At 32.4% G+C, this 18,980-nt stretch overlaps 2 protein-coding genes across 4 annotated transcripts; both read left to right on the forward strand.

The window, feature by feature from the left end:
• The first annotated feature begins 11,901 nt into the window (after nt 1-11,901).
• Nucleotides 11,902-13,787, forward strand: LOC120068594 (glutamate decarboxylase 4-like). Its single transcript, XM_039020414.1, has 2 exons — nt 11,902-12,952; nt 13,028-13,787. The coding sequence occupies exons 1-2, from the start codon at nt 11,992-11,994 to the stop codon at nt 13,561-13,563; spliced, it is 1,497 nt and encodes a 498-aa protein (XP_038876342.1). The 5' UTR covers nt 11,902-11,991; the 3' UTR covers nt 13,564-13,787.
• Nucleotides 13,788-14,391: 604 nt separating this feature from the next.
• LOC120067918 (RNA-binding protein 42-like) lies at nt 14,392-17,202 on the forward strand. 3 transcript variants are annotated; one of them, XM_039019548.1, is made up of 5 exons: nt 14,438-15,102; nt 15,306-15,412; nt 15,725-15,753; nt 15,844-15,899; nt 16,869-17,202. In XM_039019548.1, the coding sequence occupies exons 1-4, from the start codon at nt 15,009-15,011 to the stop codon at nt 15,887-15,889; spliced, it is 276 nt and encodes a 91-aa protein (XP_038875476.1). In that variant the 5' UTR covers nt 14,438-15,008; the 3' UTR covers nt 15,890-15,899; nt 16,869-17,202. The 3 variants fall into 3 exon arrangements, with proteins under 3 accessions (XP_038875474.1, XP_038875476.1, XP_038875475.1); XM_039019547.1 differs by lacking the exon at nt 15,725-15,753 and having other exon boundaries at nt 14,452-15,102; XM_039019546.1 differs by lacking the exons at nt 15,725-15,753; nt 15,844-15,899 and having other exon boundaries at nt 14,392-15,102.
• The last annotated feature ends 1,778 nt before the right edge of the window (nt 17,203-18,980 follow it).

Genomic DNA, 18,980 nt, shown 5'->3' on the forward strand with positions numbered 1-18,980 from the left:
CACTGGACCGCCATTAAAACATCCTCAAGTATCTACGAAGAACGAGGGACTACATTCTCGTATATGGTTCTAAGGATTTGATCCTTATGGGATACACGAACTCTTATTTACAGACTGATAAAAATTCTAGAAAATCCACATCAGGATTAGTGTTCACTCTTAATGGAGGGGCAGTAGTATGGAGAAGCACCAAGCGAGGTGCATTGCTGACTCCACCATGGAGGCTGAGTATATAGTGGCTTGTGAAGCTGTTTGGCTTAGGAAATTCTTGACTGATCTGGAATTCGTTCCAAACATGTCAAAGCCCATCACACTTTTTTGTGATAATAGTGGTGTTGTGGCTAATTCTCGAGAGCCTAGGAGTCACAAGTGCGAGAAGCATATAAAATGGAAGTATCATCTCATCCGAGAGATTGTGCATCAAGGAGACATGATTGTCACGGAGATAGCTTCGGAGCACAACGTTGTTAATTCGTTTACAAAGGCCCTCATAGCTAAGGTGTTTGAAAGTCACCTACAGAGTATGGGTTTATGGGACAGACCACATCTAGACTAGGGCAAGTGAGAGATTTGGACTGGGCACGTGTTATGCCTTAGTTTATTATTTGTATACTTTTTATTTTAACTATATTGTACATCCCACTAGCTTTAGGTCAAATAAGAGATTGTTGGGGTTGATGCCCTAAATCTCGTAGGGTCCTATAGTTTGTAAATAATCTGAATAAACTCATTGTTTATTTAATAAAATATATGATATTTTATTCCACATTTTGTTGCATTAAAACCAATTAACTAACATCTAAGGTTATCTTGTAGCTTAAACATGTATGTAGAGACATATGGGTGGATCATGTTTAAGTGATTACCTAAATGGTCTGTTGTAGATGGATAAGGCTGGGTACCTTATCCTAGTGACACTATGAGTATGGCCTGCTTTGTAGGTGTTACAATTGTTGTAAAGTGCTACAAATGATCTGATCCTGATCATTCATGTATAAACATGTGAGTGGAGATATTCTATACAAAGGAGTTTGTATAAGACCGAACCATAAAATGTTTAGTCTCATTATATAACGTCATTCATAATAGAGACTTACATTTCACCAAGATGACCATAGGTAATATGACCTAAATCCTTAGTGAGTTGTGAACTCCTACCTATGAGAGTGGTCCTTTGATTTGTATGAGTGAGAATGGCTAGATCACCGACTCAACAAGCCTACTATTTTAGGGATTCGTCTGATTGGAGAGCTGGGAAAATGGCTACAAAAGAAAGAAATTCACTCCTTCCCCGAGGTTAGGGTAAGTAGATAAATTACTCCATTAAGAGCTGATTTCGAGGCTTGAACAATGTGGTGTCACACCCTCTCCTGGCCTGATTAGGGTTTAGTCATAGTTGGACTATGATCTATTGTTCATTAGAGAAATCAGATACTTAAGGAGTCAGATGTAACTAAAAGGGCAAAATAGTAACTTTGGCCTAGTTGTACTTACAAGCAATTTGTGAGGGGTCATCGTACTATCAATTGGTATATCCAATAGACACAGAAATATATCTGTAGTACGAAGAGTGCAGCTGTCGGGCTTTAGTGGGGTGCCCGACGGTTAACGGATGGTGAATAATTTAATTAAAGAGTTTAATTAATTATTCATGTACCGTTAGAGCTTCAAGCTACAAGTCCATGAGATCCCTTTGGTAGCTCAATAGGATTAAATGAGAATCACTTTTTAGATTAATTTGAATTATTCAAATTAATAGAGAAATTTAATTATATATGATATAATTAAGTTATTTTAATTATATGTGATGTAATTATTAAAATGTATTTGATACATTATAGCTTTAATGAGAGAAAAAAATATTTAAATATGATTCAAATATTATTAATATGAATTGGATTCATAATTGTTAAATTTAATATAAATGTGATTTATATTAAATCTCATATGAGAGAGAAAAGAAACTATAGGTTATAATGTATATGATACAATATTAAAACTATAGATTGTATGTTATATTTGATATAACATATAATTTAATATATATTATATGATAAGTTAGTTATCATATTTATATATATATATTAATTGTAATTTTTAATCCCCTACCCCCCGGTAATATATTGGCTTTTGAAAGGGAGGAGAGAGTCTCCTTCTTCGTTAGACACACTGTGAGAAAACACAGAGATTGTTTTGTAAAATTTGGGTTGTTAGTGAACAATCTCAACTCTTCCTCCTCTCTACTCAAACTATATTCCTTCATTCCAAAATAATCAGAGTCCACCACTTCTGGGTTCTTTGCTTGAGAATATCGAGGAAGCCATCGTAGTAGTGTTCGGATCTTGATCGAGGAATACTTAAAGAAAGTCTTAAAAGGTAAGGGTTTCTAAAACCCTAAGTTTTCTTTTAATGTAGCATGTTGTAACTTATGTAAATGCAGATTTTGTTCTTTCTTTTCTGTAAAAATTAATTTCTTTAAAGAATGGTTTTTGGGACGATTCGCTTCCGCTCTCCCTTCAATTTAGGATCCTTCAATTACTTAAACATGATTCATTTGTATGTCAATCACAAACATGTTTAAGTTACATAAAATAACCCCAGATCTTAATTTATTGTATTGAGTTACACAAGTCTAAATGTCAAATAAAATAACTCCTTATTTTATTAAACAAATGAATTTCATTTATACATTACAAACTACAAGATTTATGACACAATTCCCAACAACTCTAATAGAGTTAATTTTAGCAATAGAAGCAAAAGTTTCATGATAATCAATTCTGTACATCTAAGTGAATCTTTTAACTACGATTCTGACCTTGTATCTTTCAATACTATCATATACATTATATTTTATGGTAAACATCTATTTACAGCCCACTAGTTTCTTATTTTTAGGAAACTTTAATATTTCCCAGGTATCATTTTTTATTAGAGCATTTCTCTCCTCCATAACTGCTAATTTCTAATTTGAATCTTCTAAAGCCTCATGTACATTCTTTGGAATAAACAAGTCATTCATCCCAGATGTGAAAGCTCTGTGACACGTCGAAAAATTTTGATATGACAGGAAGTTTACAATAGGATATTTAGTGCAATTTCGAATACCTTTTCTAATGACTATGGGAACAATGAGATCAAACACGGCTAGAAAAGTACTTTAAATAGTCAAAAGAGTAGGAATGGAAGAAGGACTACCAGTTTCATTCATTAGAGTGTCATATTGGCTCTGTGAGGAATCAACTATCTGGTCTTTGTTTCTTTGAAATTCTTCTAGCATAAAACTTAAAGTCAAGAACTTGATCAATGTCACCATTTTGTAGTGTTTCCCCATCTGATTGAGAATTTGTATGTTTGGCATCATAGAACTAGTGATGAATACAACATCTCAAAAAATTTCTTCCATATTTGGCGTTTCTCCCCTCAAAATTTTTTTTGGAGAAAATAGGGTTGATTTTCGGAAAAAGACACATCCATACTAAAACAAAAATTTGTCTATGAATAAAAAAAATCATTTAACTTTTTTTTACTTACAAAGTAACCTAAGAAAATGCATTTAATAGCCCTATGAATATTCAAATTTTTTTCAACAAAATTGATTCCCAAATGTTCGTATGAGCTAACAAATGGACCTTGTGAACATACATATTATAAAGTCCAATAATCCAAAATTAGTTAATTAAACTCTTTAATTAATCAATTTTCATTCATTAGGTCACTCCACTATTGTAAGGACCTCGAATTTTAATACTAAACTCGGTACGATTGCAAAAATTTAACCTAAAACTAAGTTTACTAACTCTTAATTGCACAGAACTTAATAAAAACCAACCAACCCTCGAAGATTATTAATAAGAGGCACCCACACTGTGAAAATTGAAAAAGAAAAGAAACTCTCATGTGAAAATTTTGAAGTTGAAGAAACTTCAGCACTTGTAAGCCACACGGGTTCGTTCAAAATCAAAACATCCCTATGGACCTTGCAATAAAATCCAAATATGGAGAAATATGCACAGCAGTATTTTCATTATTAATAAACAGGTCTAAGTTCTTGTGGAAAAATTGGAATATTATTGAATAATCCCTCACATACTTCTCGAATATAGATGATCTAGGTCTTTTTATATAAGAGAAAGATGTTTTAAAATAATAAAAAAGAATAAAAACTATAAATAAAAAAATATTTGAGAATTAATTTTTTATATACAATTATAGAAATTCCAACACTCCCTCTTAAGATAGTTTGAAGATGTCTTCCACGGTCAATTTGTCAATCAATCTTTCAAATTGTTTCTTTGAAAGACCTTTAGGAAGATAAGGAATACATATTGTTCCTGCTTCATTCTTTTCCTTAATAAAATTCTTATCAACCTTGATATGTTTTGCTCTTCCGTTTTTCAAGTATCCTTTTAATCTGTATGCATGCTCTCACAAATTCCATGAGCTAGGACTCTAAATTCTATTTCAGCACTACTTCATTCTTTTTTTTACTTCTCCAAGTAACTGAATTTCCTCGAATGAAGGAACAATAACCAGATGTAGATCTTCTATCTTAAACACTTCCTACCCCATCTGCATCAATATAGATATTTGGAAGTGATTATTCCTTTTGAATAAAATACCTTTTCCATGAGACTCTTTCAAATACCTCAAAATTCTGTAGGCAGCTTCAAAATGAGTTGGTCTAGGAGCATGCAGACTGACTAAAAATATTCATAGCATATGCAATATCGGGACGTGTATGAGACAAATACATTAACCTTCCAACAATTCTCTGATATTGTTCCTTGGCCTTTATTTCTTCCGTTTCTGCTATTTGAAGCTTTAGTTCTTGTAACCCTGTAACCATGTAAGTCTGTTTCTTCAAGTCAATCGAAAACATACTTTTTTTATTAACAAAGATACCCTTCTTTGATTTTACGTATTTTATTTCTAGAAAATATTTCAATGTTCCTACGTCCTTAATTTGAAACTCACACGCAAGTTTTTTCTTGAGATCAGCTAAACCTACTTCATCATTACTTGTGAGAATAATATCATCTACATAATCAACCAAATTGGTATTCGAGTGTTTATAAAATAAAATATCATCGACTTGGCTCTAAAGAAATTTGTAGTTGGACACAACTTTCTCAAAACCCTCAAACTAAGTTCTTGGAGGCTGTTTAAAGTCATAGAGAGATTTCTTTAATTTGCAAATTTTACTATAGTTGAGTTCCTTTTCAAAACCTGGTGGTAATCTCATAAAAACTTTTTCTTCAAGATCACCATTCAAAAATATGTTTTTTTATGTCAAGTTGGTAAGATGGCCAATCTGAATTAATTGTAGGAGACAACATATTTTTGAAGGAATTGAATTTCAAGCGAAAGTGTGCGAACGTAGTGCCAATATTAAACAATTTCAAAAAACACAAAATTCAAATAAATACAAAGATAGAGACAGAAACAGGATAAACATTTACGAGAAAGCATGCTACTGAGAGAGAAGAAGGGATAGGAGGAACTTACCCTTGAAGACACTTCTTGTCGCAACTCCTTTCCACAAAAAAAATAAATAAATAATACAAATTGGATCGTCCTTGAACTCAACATGCTGCAAAATCTTCCATGAACCAAACAATCACGAACAAAATACACCACTAAAAGGACTTTCTTGCTATTCTTAGGCAAGGAATACAGGTTGTGAGATTTGTTTATGGGAAGGGGAAGAGAATTTTGCAGAGATTTTTCCAGAGAGAGTTTTTGAGAAAGTCTTTTTTTTTTTCATTCAAAAAAATGTGTTGCTTCTTTAATTTTTTCCGAACACACATACCTTGAGAATCCCACGAGAGATTGGTCATGGAGGGAAGTTATAAGTCCCCTCCCCTTAACGCATAATAATTTCCTTGGGAAGTTATTATTTTTATTTAATTTAATAAATATATATTAAATTTTATTTAATAAATATAGTTAAATTAATAATTAAAAATCATGTATTTAATTTCATTTGAATCATATTCAAGCGACATTCTCTTACATAACCTATAGTTTTAATATGAATCTAATTCATATTAATTTTAACCTATAATATTTATATGAATCATATTCATATAATTAATATTTAAATCTTATTCAAATATATTACTCTCATATATTATATAGTATTAATTATAAATCATACTTATAATTAACTATATATTATAATATATCAATGTATCAATTTACATTATATTAATTTGAATCTCATTAAAAAAATTCTCTCTCTTATTAATTATAAATCATATTTATAATTAACTATAATATATCAACATACATTATATTAATTTGAATCTTATTCAAATATTTATTTCTCCTATACATAGTATTAATTATAAATCATATTTATAATTAACTATGTATTATAATCTATCAATATACATTATACTTTATATTAATTATATTAATATAAAATTTTCCTTAAATAATTTGAACAATTCAAAATATTCCAAAACCATTAAGTCCTTGTTTTATCTTTAGTGAGCTAGCAAGGGGGCCTAATGAACCTATAGATTAGAAGCTCTATTGAAATGAGATTAATTAATTAAACTCTTTAATTAATAAATTAACATTCATTAAGTGTAAGTCACTCCACTAAAAACCCACAGTCGCACTGTAGATATATTTCTGTGTCTACAGATATAACTAATCAACAGTAAATCGACCATTCATGGATCGCCTGTAAATATAGTTAGGTCAAATTATCGTTTTACCCTTGTAGTTACATCTAACTTCTTTAAGTACCATTGATCCCTCTAATGAATAATTAGTTATAGTCCAACTATAAACAAAACCCCTCTCGGGCCAGTGAGAGAGTGAGGTGTCTCCTTGTTCGAGACCGGGAATCAGCCTTAACTGGTCACTCTCACCTATACAGATGGATTGCACTCATAGACAGAAGTTCTAACCCACTCAGGATTATGGTTGAGTCACCTATTGTCATCCTATTTAAATATTAATCTCTTTAAGTAACGTCGTTATAAAGAGAGAATAATTATTTTTCGGTCCGGTCTTATACAAACTCTTTGTATAGAATACTCCCACTCACATGTCTCCACATGAACGATTAAGATTACATCATTTGTAACACTTTACAACTATTGTAACAATTACAAAGTAGGTCGTATCGATAGGGTCACAAATATAAGGTATCCAATCCTATCCATATACTAAAGACCATTTAGGTTATTACTTAAACATGATCCATTTATATGCCAAACCACATACATGTTTGAGTTACATAAAATAACATTGGATCTTAGTTTATTGGATTGAGTTACACAAGTATAAATGTTAAATAAAATAACTCTTTATTTTATTAAATAAATGAATTTCATTTATACATTACGAACCACGGGATTTAGGGCACAATCCCTAAAAACTCTAATAGAGTTAATTTTAGCAACAAGAGCAAAAGTTTCATCAATTTCATACGTCTAAATGAATCCGTTAGCTACGATTTTGACCTCGTATCTTTCAATACTACCATATGCATTAAATTTTACGGTAAACACATATTTACAGCCCACTGGTTTCTTATTTTCAGGAAACTCTACTATTTCCCAAGTTTCATTTTGTATTAGAGCATTCATCTCCTCCATAACTGCTAATTTTCGATTTAGATCTTCTAAAGCGTCATGTATATTCTTTGGAACAAACAAATCATCCATCCTAGATTTGAAAGCCCTATGACTCTTCAAAAAAAATTTACATGACGGGAAGTTTACAATAGGATATTTGGTGTAATTTCGAATACCTTTCCTAATAACTATGGAAACATCAAGATTAGACACGACTAGAAAAGTACTTTCGATAATCAAAGGAGTAGGAATGGAAGAATGATTCGTTAAGAGTCTCAAATTGTCTCTATGAAGAATCAACTATTTGGTCTTGGTTCCCTTGAAATTTCTTCTAGCATAAAACTTAAAGTGAGGAACTTGATCAATGTCATCATTTTGTAGTGTTTCTCTCTCTGATTGAGAAGTTTCTATGTTTGGCATCATAGAACTAGTGATATTTGGACAAATAGGACTGGAAAAAAGAATACAAACATCCCAAAAAATTTCTTCCAAATTTGGCATTTCTCCCCTTGAAGAGAATTTTGGAGAAGATATAATTGATTTTCGAAAAAAGACACATCCATATATATATATATATATATATATATATCTCTTTTTAGTCCCCACGTTTTTTGGAATAGGTGCATTTGGTGCCTGAAGTTTCAAATTAGTCATTTTAATTCTTAAGTTTTCAATAATAGGTTTAAAAGGTCCTCTTCATTAACAGAACTATTTAAATTAACAGATTTTTCTAAGTAGATTATTTAAATGTTGATGTGGTTTGCTGACTAAGTTGATGATTTGGATTTAAATCTGTCTCGTGAAGTTAATTCACAAGACAAAAGACATAAATGACATGAAGTTGAGTTCATTGAGTTCATATCTCGTGAAGTAACTTCACAAGATGAACTTCACGAAACAAAAGACAGAAATGACGAGAAGTTGAGTTCGTTGAGTTCATTTCTCGTGAAGTTCACTCATGAAGTTAGTTCGTCTCGTGAAGTTATTTCACGAGACAAAAGACAGAAATGAGTGAAGTTGAGTTCATTTCTCGTAAAGTTTGTCTCGCGAAGGAACTTCATGAGACAAATTTAAATCCAAATCATCAACTTAGTTAGTAAGCCACATCAGGATTTAAATAATCTACTTGGATGGATCTGTTAATTTAAACAGTTCTGTTAATGAAGATGACCTTTTAAACTTATTATTGAAAACTTAGAGACTAAAATGACTAATTTAAAACTCTAGGGATCAAATGCACTTATTCTAGAAAGCTCAGGAACTAAAAAGGTATTTTTCCTTAAAAAAAATTGTCTATGAATCAAAAAACATTTATAACCTTTTTTTACTTATAGAGTAACCTAAGAAATGCATTTAACAACCCTAAGAACATTCACATTTTCTTTAACAAAATTGATTCTCAAATGTTCGTACGAGCTAACAAAGGGACTTTATGAACCTACATATTATAAACTCCAATAATTCAAAATTAATTAATTAAATTCTTTAATTAATCAATTTTCGTTCATTAACTATACGTCACTCCACTATAAACCTATAATTGCACTCTTATGCACTGTAGGATAAGTAGTTTTCGTAGATATAACCATTACACACAAGTCGATCATTCACAAGTTGTTCGTAATTACAACTAGGTCAAATGTTTGTTTTACTCTTATAATTACCTTTTACAATTTAAGTATCACTAATTCTTTGATGAACAATTTGTTTATGATTCAACCATAAACCAAGTCCCTCTCGTGTCAATGAGAAAGTGATATCCCATCATTCAAGGTCCCAAAATCAACATTTAAAGAAACTACTCATCTACTTTCCTTGTACGAGAAGGAGTGAATTTGCATCAATTGGACTTAAAAGATACTCACAATTGAATAGTCACTTCCTATTAACGAATGACAAAAATATCTTAAAAGACATATACATTCGTGCTATTGTGTCCCACCAATAAAGGACAAAATAGAAAATTATGTATATTTTCTCATAATTTCTCTACAATAGTTTGCATATTTTCTAAAATATAATTTGAATTCTTAATCAAATTCTAAAAACAAATTTTTTTTTTTTTTTTTTAGTTTTCAAAACTTTGATTCGATTTTAAAAACATTCTTTTAGGCACAAAAATATGAAAAATAAATAAATAAATGTAAGTGGTGTTTATATGTTTAGTTTTCAAAAATAAAAATTAAAAAAATTGCTATTGAATGGGTGTTAATTATTATAGGCTCAAAATAATCAATTCTTACCACAATTAAATGGAGGTGTTAAAAAAACTTGATAAACTGGAAAATCCAATCAACCCAATCCAATTCAGGGTCCATCAACTCATTTTGGTTGAGCTGGGTTGGGTTCAAATATAAATGAAATTTTATTGCTGAGTTGGTTCATGTATTTACCTAAAATAACCCAAATCAACCTGAACTTATTCATAACTTTAATATATATATATTATATATATATATATATATATATATATATTATATATATATATATATATGTTGTTTTTAAAAACTTTATGATACAATTATTTTTACATTTATCATTTTAATTTTATTTTATTTCAGGATTTTTTTTTTGTTAATTATTTCTCCGAAAACTCCTAAAAACAATCATTTAGCACCTAGAAAAAAAATTTATTATATAAATTGAAAATGAAGTTATTAATCTTAATTTATTATATGAAAATAATTAAATAAATTTTTTACTTATTAACATTTTACCTATTTTTAGAATAAAAATTTCAATAAATGACTCGATTAACCCGAACCAACCCAACTCAAATATTTCATGTTTGGATTAGGTTGGGTTTGTTATTTAATAAAGGTTATTTGATTCAAAAAAATTTACAACACTAACAATTGGATTTGGTCTAAAATGTTATTCAACCCAACTCAACTCAAGAACGCAGGACAATTATTTGGTACAACCTATGTTATACATGTCCCCTCCTTTATTACCTAGTAAAAACCTAAATAAAAAAACAAAAAAACAAAAAACAAAAAACAAAATTTCTTGCCAATTTTTAATTGGTTAACTACTGGGTTGCACAGATATAGGTGCAACACATCCAACACCTAGTATTTTTCTAACTAATATATCCATCAAAGTCTAATTAAAATTGTCTAAAAGTACAATTGCCTGCAATCATTTTAAAAGCTATAGCAATCCCAAATGGAGTCTAAACCAATACCACAACCAAAACTAGTTAAAGTAAAACTTAGTGATAATTGGCATAATCATCCAACATAGAGATAAAAAGTTAGATCACTCGTGCTGCAACCTATGAAGCACAAATACTTCATGGAGGCAAAGAATCTGTATCAGATACATATACTTTTAGATACTTTCTAGATATATATCTAATACGCGATTTGACGTAGCTAATTTTACGCTTACCTTTTTTACAAAAATAAACAACTCATTTAATTTTTCCTAATCTAAAACTAGGCAGCCTATTAAAAAGCCCATTATTCGAGTCTAAAACTAGAAGGAGAAAAAAATAAAAAACCAAACCCTAGAATCATCTAAACTTCATCTTCACATTTGAGTATCTACAAAGTCCACCAAAGTATAACCCACTTGAATATCTTCAACAATTCAATAAAGAAGTTCTTTATTTATCTTCATACTTCTCCCTCTAATCTTCTTCTTCTCTAATCAATATGGGTCACTTTTCTATTATATTTTATTGACTATTTTACTTCAACATCTTAGATGTTGCTTTTGGTATCGTATTTTCAGTGTTTATATTGTATTTTATACTATTGTGATTAACTTGTATGCTAAATGTATTTATATCCTAGACTTTTTTCTAAGAAAAAGAAACGTATCTTCAATATATCAATATCCTAGTTTTTTCTAGAAATTTTCGTATCGTTGTATCCTATCGTATCCGTATCTTGTATCTATAAGCATCGAAAGTACATGACAGAAAGATTTGTTCAATAAGAATTAAGTTTCTTTCTTTCTTTCTTTCTTCTTCTTCTTTTTCTTCTTTTTTTTTTTTTTTTGAAAGGAATAAGAATTAAGTATTATGCTAGGGTTGAAAATATGATCAATAAATATGATCAATAATTAAACATACTTTTAAAACAAGTAACGTCTGTTCACAACTCCAATTCGGGGAAATAGACGGTTTGGTATCAAGCATCCAGAAGTCGAAAACAACATGCTTACCAATTTTGAATTTTCAAATTCATTGGTCAACCATCTCCTCTTCTTCTTTCCATCCCTGCTTCCCCAGCTTTTGACATTTCCCATTCCATTCAATCCAGAATTTTCCATTCTCCGCGTTTTTCTACTATAAAATACGATCCTCTGTTTTCATCCTTCTCCACCAAATTCCAGTACAATCTATTCTATTCTCTGCACCTCCTCCTCTTTCAATTCCATCACCAAAATGGTGTTGTCCAAAACTCTCTCTGAATCCGATGTTTCCATACATTCCACATTTGCCTCTCGCTACGTTCGAGACTCTGCTCCAAGGTTCACCATGCCCGATAACTCCATGCCCAAGGAGGCCGCCTTCCAAATCATCAACGACGAGCTCATGCTCGACGGCAACCCAAGGCTCAATTTAGCCTCCTTCGTCACTACCTGGATGGAGCCCGAATGCGATAAGCTCATCATGGACTCTGTCAACAAGAACTACGTCGACATGGACGAATACCCTGTCACCACCGAGCTTCAGAACCGCTGCGTCAACATGATTGCCCATCTCTTCAACGCTCCCTTGGGAGACTCCGACACCGCCGTCGGCGTTGGAACGGTGGGGTCGTCGGAGGCCATCATGCTGGCAGGGCTTGCCTTCAAGAGGAAGTGGCAGAACAAGAGGAAGGCGGAGGGGAAGCCTTATGACAAACCCAATATTGTGACGGGTGCGAATGTGCAAGTTTGCTGGGAGAAATTTGCGAGATACTTTGAAGTGGAGCTGAAGGAAGTTAAAGTGAGAGAAGGGTATTACGTGATGGACCCTGTCCAGGCAGTCGAGATGGTGGATGAGAACACCATTTGTGTTGCTGCAATTTTGGGGTCAACTTATAATGGAGAATTCGAAGATGTGAAGCTGCTGAATGATTTGTTGGTGGAGAAGAACAAGGAAAGTGGATGGGATACGCCAATTCATGTGGATGCAGCCAGTGGTGGGTTCATAGCACCGTTTTTGTATCCAGAGCTCGAATGGGATTTCAGGCTTCCTTTGGTGAAGAGCATCAATGTGAGTGGGCATAAGTATGGGCTTGTTTACGCTGGGATTGGTTGGGTGATCTGGAGAACCAAAGAAGATTTGCCCGAAGAACTCATTTTCCACATCAATTACCTTGGAGCAGATCAACCCACCTTCACTCTCAACTTCTCCAAAGGTAAAATCAATTCCTAATTAACAAAAGACTTGATGGATATCGAATTAGCCTGACATGTGAATGATTAAATTTCAGGGTCAAGCCAAATCATTGCTCAATATTATCAACTAATCCGGTTGGGTTTCGAGGGTTACCGGAATGTGATGCAAAATTGTCACGACAATGCAATGGTGCTGAAGGAAGGGCTTGAAAACACAGGGAGGTTCACGATAGTGTCAAAGGACATGGGAGTGCCGGTGGTGGCGTTTTCCCTCAAAGACCGAAGCCGGCACGACGAGTTTGAGGTTTCAGAGATGTTGCGGAGGTTCGGGTGGATTGTTCCGGCGTATCCAATGCCAGAGGGGGCGAAGCACGTGTCAGTTCTTCGAGTGGTGATTAGAGAAGATTTCTCTCGGACGCTTGCAGAGCGGCTTGTGCTTGATATCGTAAAGGTATTGGCAGAGTTAGATACTCTTCCGCCCAAAAATGGTGGAAATGAAACAGGTTTGAAGAAGACGGTAGAGGAAACAGAGAGGGAAATAGCGACATATTGGAGGAATATAACAAAGGCTAGGACAATCAAGCTTGCTGCTAATCAGACTGGTCCTTCGGTTACAGTGGTTGCCAAATAAGAAAGAGGACGACACACGCATTCTTCGATGGTTTCAAATTAAGAGTTTCAAGAATTAGTACTTTATAAAAAGAGAATTCTCTGTTTTTTTCTTTTTGAATTTATAAAATTTTGATTCAAAGTTTATTGATTGATGAAATGCCATTTTTTTCCCTCAAGTTCATGATAAATATGTGTAACGAGCTCTTAAATGAATAATAAGATATCTTCATTTAATTGTTTAAACTAACAATAATTTTTTGTTTTAGTACAATAGGGGAGGTTTGAATTAATGTTTTACCTTGATTTCATTGCAAAATGGACATATATATATTTAGCCTAAAGAAAAATGAGGAATAACCGAAGGGTAAAACTGATAGATGAGATAAAAAGGAAAAAACGTAAATTATGTAATTTAGATTCAACTAGACCTTAAATTAATTATGCAAACTTTCCTTTTATGTTCTTTTGTTTGTGTATAAACTAGGACCCGTCGAAGTTGATTGTCACCCAAATCTGCTGCTATTTACTTTGTTCTATTTAGAAACGTTTTTCGCCATGAATGTTCTTCCCTCCACATGATCTCAGTTTAGTTTCGTTCATCGAAGAAGAACAACATTTGTCATCCTTCCCCGTTCGGATCTCATGCATGGCCACATTTAAGAAGAAAGCCTTCGAATCTACTTGAGATTTTCTAGATTTCATGCATGCCCCCACCCAATCCAAATCGCATGCAACCATCTTTCAAACTACCACTACAAAAATTTTGGGTTTCAAAGTCGGTTTTAAAGAGTGAAACTAAATGTATATTGTCGGTTTTAAAAAAATAGATCTTTAATGTCAATTTTAAACTAACGTTGAAGATAAGCTTTAATGTCAGTTTAAAACCGACGTTAAAGGTATAATTTATTTCTTTTCTTACTTTATTAAATTCCTTTCATTTTTCAACACTCTCGCACCTATCTCTCCTACCCAAACCCTATCTCTTCTTGGCCGTGCGAATCAGGGTGTCTATCGTCCGTCTGTGGTTGTCCGCCGTCCATCTGTCAGTCTCCGTCATGTTTGGGTTTCTCCTTGGTCGTGGGTCTCTGTCAGTCTTCAACAACACAGATCTATAGTCGTGGGTCTCTACCATGGGTCTATAGATCTTTAGAAATCAACTCTAGTTTCGTGGGTCTTCAACAACGTAGATTTGTCGTGGATGTCTGTCATCCGTTGGTCTCTACCGTCCGTCCATGTGCCTCTAACATCCGTATCACGTCCGTCCATCTATCTCCATCACATTTGGGTCTCTCTTTGGCCGTGGGTCTCTGTCAGTCGTCAACAACATAGATCTGTAGCCGTGGATCTCTGACATGGGTCGTAGATCTGTAGAAAGAGAAAGAGGAAGACAAAGGAGTAGGGAAGCTGTTGTTCTACGGTTTGGCACTGCGATGTGGAGAAGAAGTTGCCCTTGCAAGAGATGAAATGGAGCACAAAGCAGAAACTAAAAGGAAAGCGATCCCTCGTAAAGTTGCTGAACAGAAATGGAAGGATCCTACACTTGCTGACTGGCTTGAAAGTATGTAATCTTTTCATTTCTTACCCGAATTTGTCTTATATGATTTAAAGTTATCTTTTATAGGAACCAAATCTTGACGTAGGAATGATAGCAACCACCATTTCAGAAATGGACATCATGAGTATTGGATTATTATGGTTAAACTACAAATTTTGTCCTCAAATGAGGTAATCTTGACAACTTTGCACATTCTTTGCATCTAGATTATGCAGATGATTATCGGCTGTTTTGTGGCGATCTTGGTAACGAGGTGAATGATGATGTTCTTTCTCGAGCGTTTTCACGATTTCCATCCTTTAACATGGCCAAGGTGAGTTTCTAACTTCATTCTTCTTGAACTCTATTCAGGCCTCATGTTTTTTACACAATCAATTGTATGGTGTAAACTTCTTTATTTCTTGTTCAGAATTTGATTTGAAGCCCAGATTTTTACACAATCAATTTGTATGGTGTAAACTTCTTTATTATTATGGATTTATGAGTTTTGGTAATTAGTGCATCAGATCTGTTCCAATCTTCGAGCTCTGGGTCAAATTCGTTCAATCTTTGATTTCCTTATTGCTTTCCATTCTTTGCACTTTTTCTTTTTGTTTTGATAAACTAGGTTATTTTTCATTTGTAGATCTATAAAGTGTCAACGGCAAAATTAGGGTATGTAGATCTAGGTTAGTTTTTCTATTTCTTTTTTTACGCAAGTCATACTCACTCACACACATTTGCTTATAATTATGGAATATGCAGTTGGGAGAGAACTTTTTGGAAAAATATGCAATGTCGGAAGATTTAATGAAGATGAGGTAAATTAGATTACTATGTGGCAACTATCGCTTTTATATTTTTGTATTTGGTAAAATAAATTTCTAAAATAAAGTATTTTTCAAGACTATACTTTGGTTAGTTGATGACATTTGTAGATTTCTTAAATAAAGCATTTTTCAAGGCTATACTTTAGATGTTTATGAGAAATGCAAGAAGAGAGAGGTATTTTCTTAACTTAGTTATGTGTAAATCTTGATCTATTGATTGATTGTTGGTTGTTTAGATCTTTTTATTGCTCCATAGAACTACATGTTAAATTTGGATAGAGAAAGTACTTAAGCTATTCAAGTCTTGTTCTCTTTGTGGTAATCGAATTTTAGTTTGAAGTTCTGATTTTCCCTTGGATCATCCTATTGCATTCTCCCCTTCTTTCTTTCTTCTTCTTCTTTTTTTTTTTTTTTTTTTCTTTCTAGTTTGCTTTGATCTTACTTGGAATTTAGTTTAGGGATAAATCTCCGCATTTCTTGTAGGCACTCTTGCTTGGTGTATTTTTTTGGAAACAAGAAATTGTTGAAAAATGATCAAGTTCAAACTTTTGTAAAAGCTAGTAGAAGTAGCGTTCCATTTTCCAAAGGAAGGTTCACTTTACCCATTTTGAAGCAAGCAAAATAAGATTATATTGCATTTATTAACCACAAGCAACTTGGTATGAGTGATTTCCTTCATGGCATACACTTGTGCATGATCTATTTTCCTCTTAAACTTGTTTAGTTAATATGATTGGTCTAGTTGCCTAAGAAATCTAAAATGAAAAAAGAACTCCTTTGCTGAATTTATTGTTTGGATTCTTTATAAGATTTAAATGAAGTTGCAAGTTTGTTTACTAATTTTTAAGTTTTGGATTTATATTTTGAAGTTATTCTTTTTTTACTCTTGCAAATCTTGATATTTATCATATTTTTCTCAACTATGTTGTTAATTGTTGTCATACTTAAAAATTTCTCAAGGTCCTGGTGGAAGGTCGAGTTTTGGCAATGGAGTTGGTAGCTATGGCAGAGGAGCAACAACTCAAACTTTACTTGGAAAGTATCGTTTTACACGCAATTCAATTAATTTTTAGTGGAATGAGTTACGAGCTTGATTGAAGAGATTGTTAGCCTTTTTTTTCATTTCTTTTAGCTTATAAGAATATTATAAATTCAAGTTTGTTAGAATTACTGTTTTGTACGTATAAATTTTGTTATTCTCTTTGGGAGCTAACTATTATTCGTACTTTGTGAACAAGATTTAGATTTAAATTTTTGTGTTTGTTGAGATCTTAATATATAAAAATAATTCTGAGCTAACTATTATCCGTACTTTGTGACCCAACACGAGACATATAATGTCGTTTTTAACTTTTTGACCAACATTAAAAATGGATTGAACAATAGCACTTAAAAAAATGGACAATAATGGAAAAAACGGACAAGAATTCTGGGCTTCAATGTCGGTTTAAAACTGACAATAAAGGGCTTCAATGTCGGTTTAAAACTGACATTAAAGGGCTTTAATGTCAGTTGACAATCGACATTGAAGATTGTGTTATAAAAGGTATTTAATGTCGGTTGTCTTTAATGTCGGTTTTAAACTGATATTGAAGAGGGTGTACAATGTTGATTTAAAACTGACATTAAATACCTTTTATAACACGATCTTTAGTCCAGAATTTTTGTAGTGTATTAGATGCCATGCACTTTGAGATCAACCCTATATGGACTTAAATTTGGATTTTACATTTTTCTAATTGATTTGAGATAAGTTTAAAATACATCCAAATTTAGTGGAAGGTAAATGTTATAATATATCCAAAATTGTTTAGGTTTGTTATACAATTCTAAGCTACACTTTGAAATTTTGATTGTGCCATAGGTTGTATAGATACTAACGTGGGGGGGTGGTGGTGGAATTATTATAAATATATTGGAAGGAAAGAGAGAGGACAATGGAGATCCTCAATGAAGTTGTATTCCGAAGTATGTAGACCCAACAACGAGAGTTGATTATTTAAAACAACTCCACCCAACTCAAGTTGGTATGCAATTTGGTATTAGCTTTAGATTTTTTTATCATACCATAAATTTTGAAGATAATAAATATTTAATTTACTAATGATTTTAGAGTTCGATATTGTTCGACGAAATTTTCAGAGAAATTTAATTTATAAAATGAATTTCGTATTTGTATCTATTTTAGTAATAGTGATTACAATCTCTAATAAATGATCCTTTGAAAGGATTTTTTCGCTTGCTCGTTTCGAGAGCTTTGCAACTTGTTCTCAAATGTTGACTTGTCTCAAGAGTTTTGCAGCTTATTTTCAAAAGTTTGAGGAGTGTTTCTGCTTTATTTGAATTTCTCTAGAATTTCTTCTGGGGTCTTTGACTTCTATACTGGATCGTCTTTGAAGTTTCTAACTTTAAAAGCTTCAGAGAGTCTTCTGAGCTTTAGTCTTTAGATCTTAGGAGAACAAAGCTAATCTTTGGAACTTTGGTCTTCAAATCTTCAAAAGATTACACTCTTCAGAGTTTCAAAACTTTAGCCTCCTGATCTTCAAAAGGCTTCAAGAGAGCTATGTTCTTTAGATCTTCAAAGCTTCAAGGTTCGGTCTTATGATCTTCATAGCTCTTAAGGATTGTGTTCTTTAGATCTTCAGAGCTTCAATCTTTGGAACTTCAGAGCTTCGGCCTTCAGTTCTTCCAACCTTCTAAAATGAAATGGCAAGGCCTCTATTTATAAAGTTTCCATGGATCTTACTTGAGCTTGTGCCCAATATCTTCTTTGGCCCAAATTTCTACAATAGGCTTGAATCATTTTGGATTTTGGACCCGAACAATTTTAATTACTCGATTTTGATTCAATTTATAATTATAAACCCAATCGAAAAACTACCCGAATTAATCAAGGGTCGACCAAGAAATAGTAAATTTTAAAAATTCATTTGAAAAGATAGCAAAAAGGTTTCAAGATAGTAAATATAGCAAATTAAATTTTATAAATATAAAATACTAATCAACAAGAGATGAAAATACCTATGGCCCAAAAATATTAACTAGCAAAGAATGGAAATACCCTAAACCCAA

This window comes from Benincasa hispida, chromosome 12, assembly GCF_009727055.1.
Source record: "Benincasa hispida cultivar B227 chromosome 12, ASM972705v1, whole genome shotgun sequence".
Lineage (NCBI taxonomy): Eukaryota > Viridiplantae > Streptophyta > Magnoliopsida > Cucurbitales > Cucurbitaceae > Benincasa > Benincasa hispida.

Bases quoted from the DNA above. Each gene is read 5' to 3' on its own strand.
- LOC120068594 (XM_039020414.1), top strand. From the start codon at position 11,992: ATGGTGTTGTCCAAAACTCTCTCTGAATCCGATGTTTCCATACATTCC. The intron at 12,953-13,027 runs GTAAAATCAATT...ATTAAATTTCAG, and splicing joins CACTCTCAACTTCTCCAAAG to GGTCAAGCCAAATCATTGCT.
- LOC120067918 (XM_039019546.1), top strand. From the start codon at position 15,009: ATGGAGCACAAAGCAGAAACTAAAAGGAAAGCGATCCCTCGTAAAGTT. The intron at 15,103-15,305 runs GTATGTAATCTT...CTTTGCATCTAG, and splicing joins ACTTGCTGACTGGCTTGAAA to ATTATGCAGATGATTATCGG. The intron at 15,413-16,868 runs GTGAGTTTCTAA...AAATTTCTCAAG, and splicing joins CATCCTTTAACATGGCCAAG to GTCCTGGTGGAAGGTCGAGT.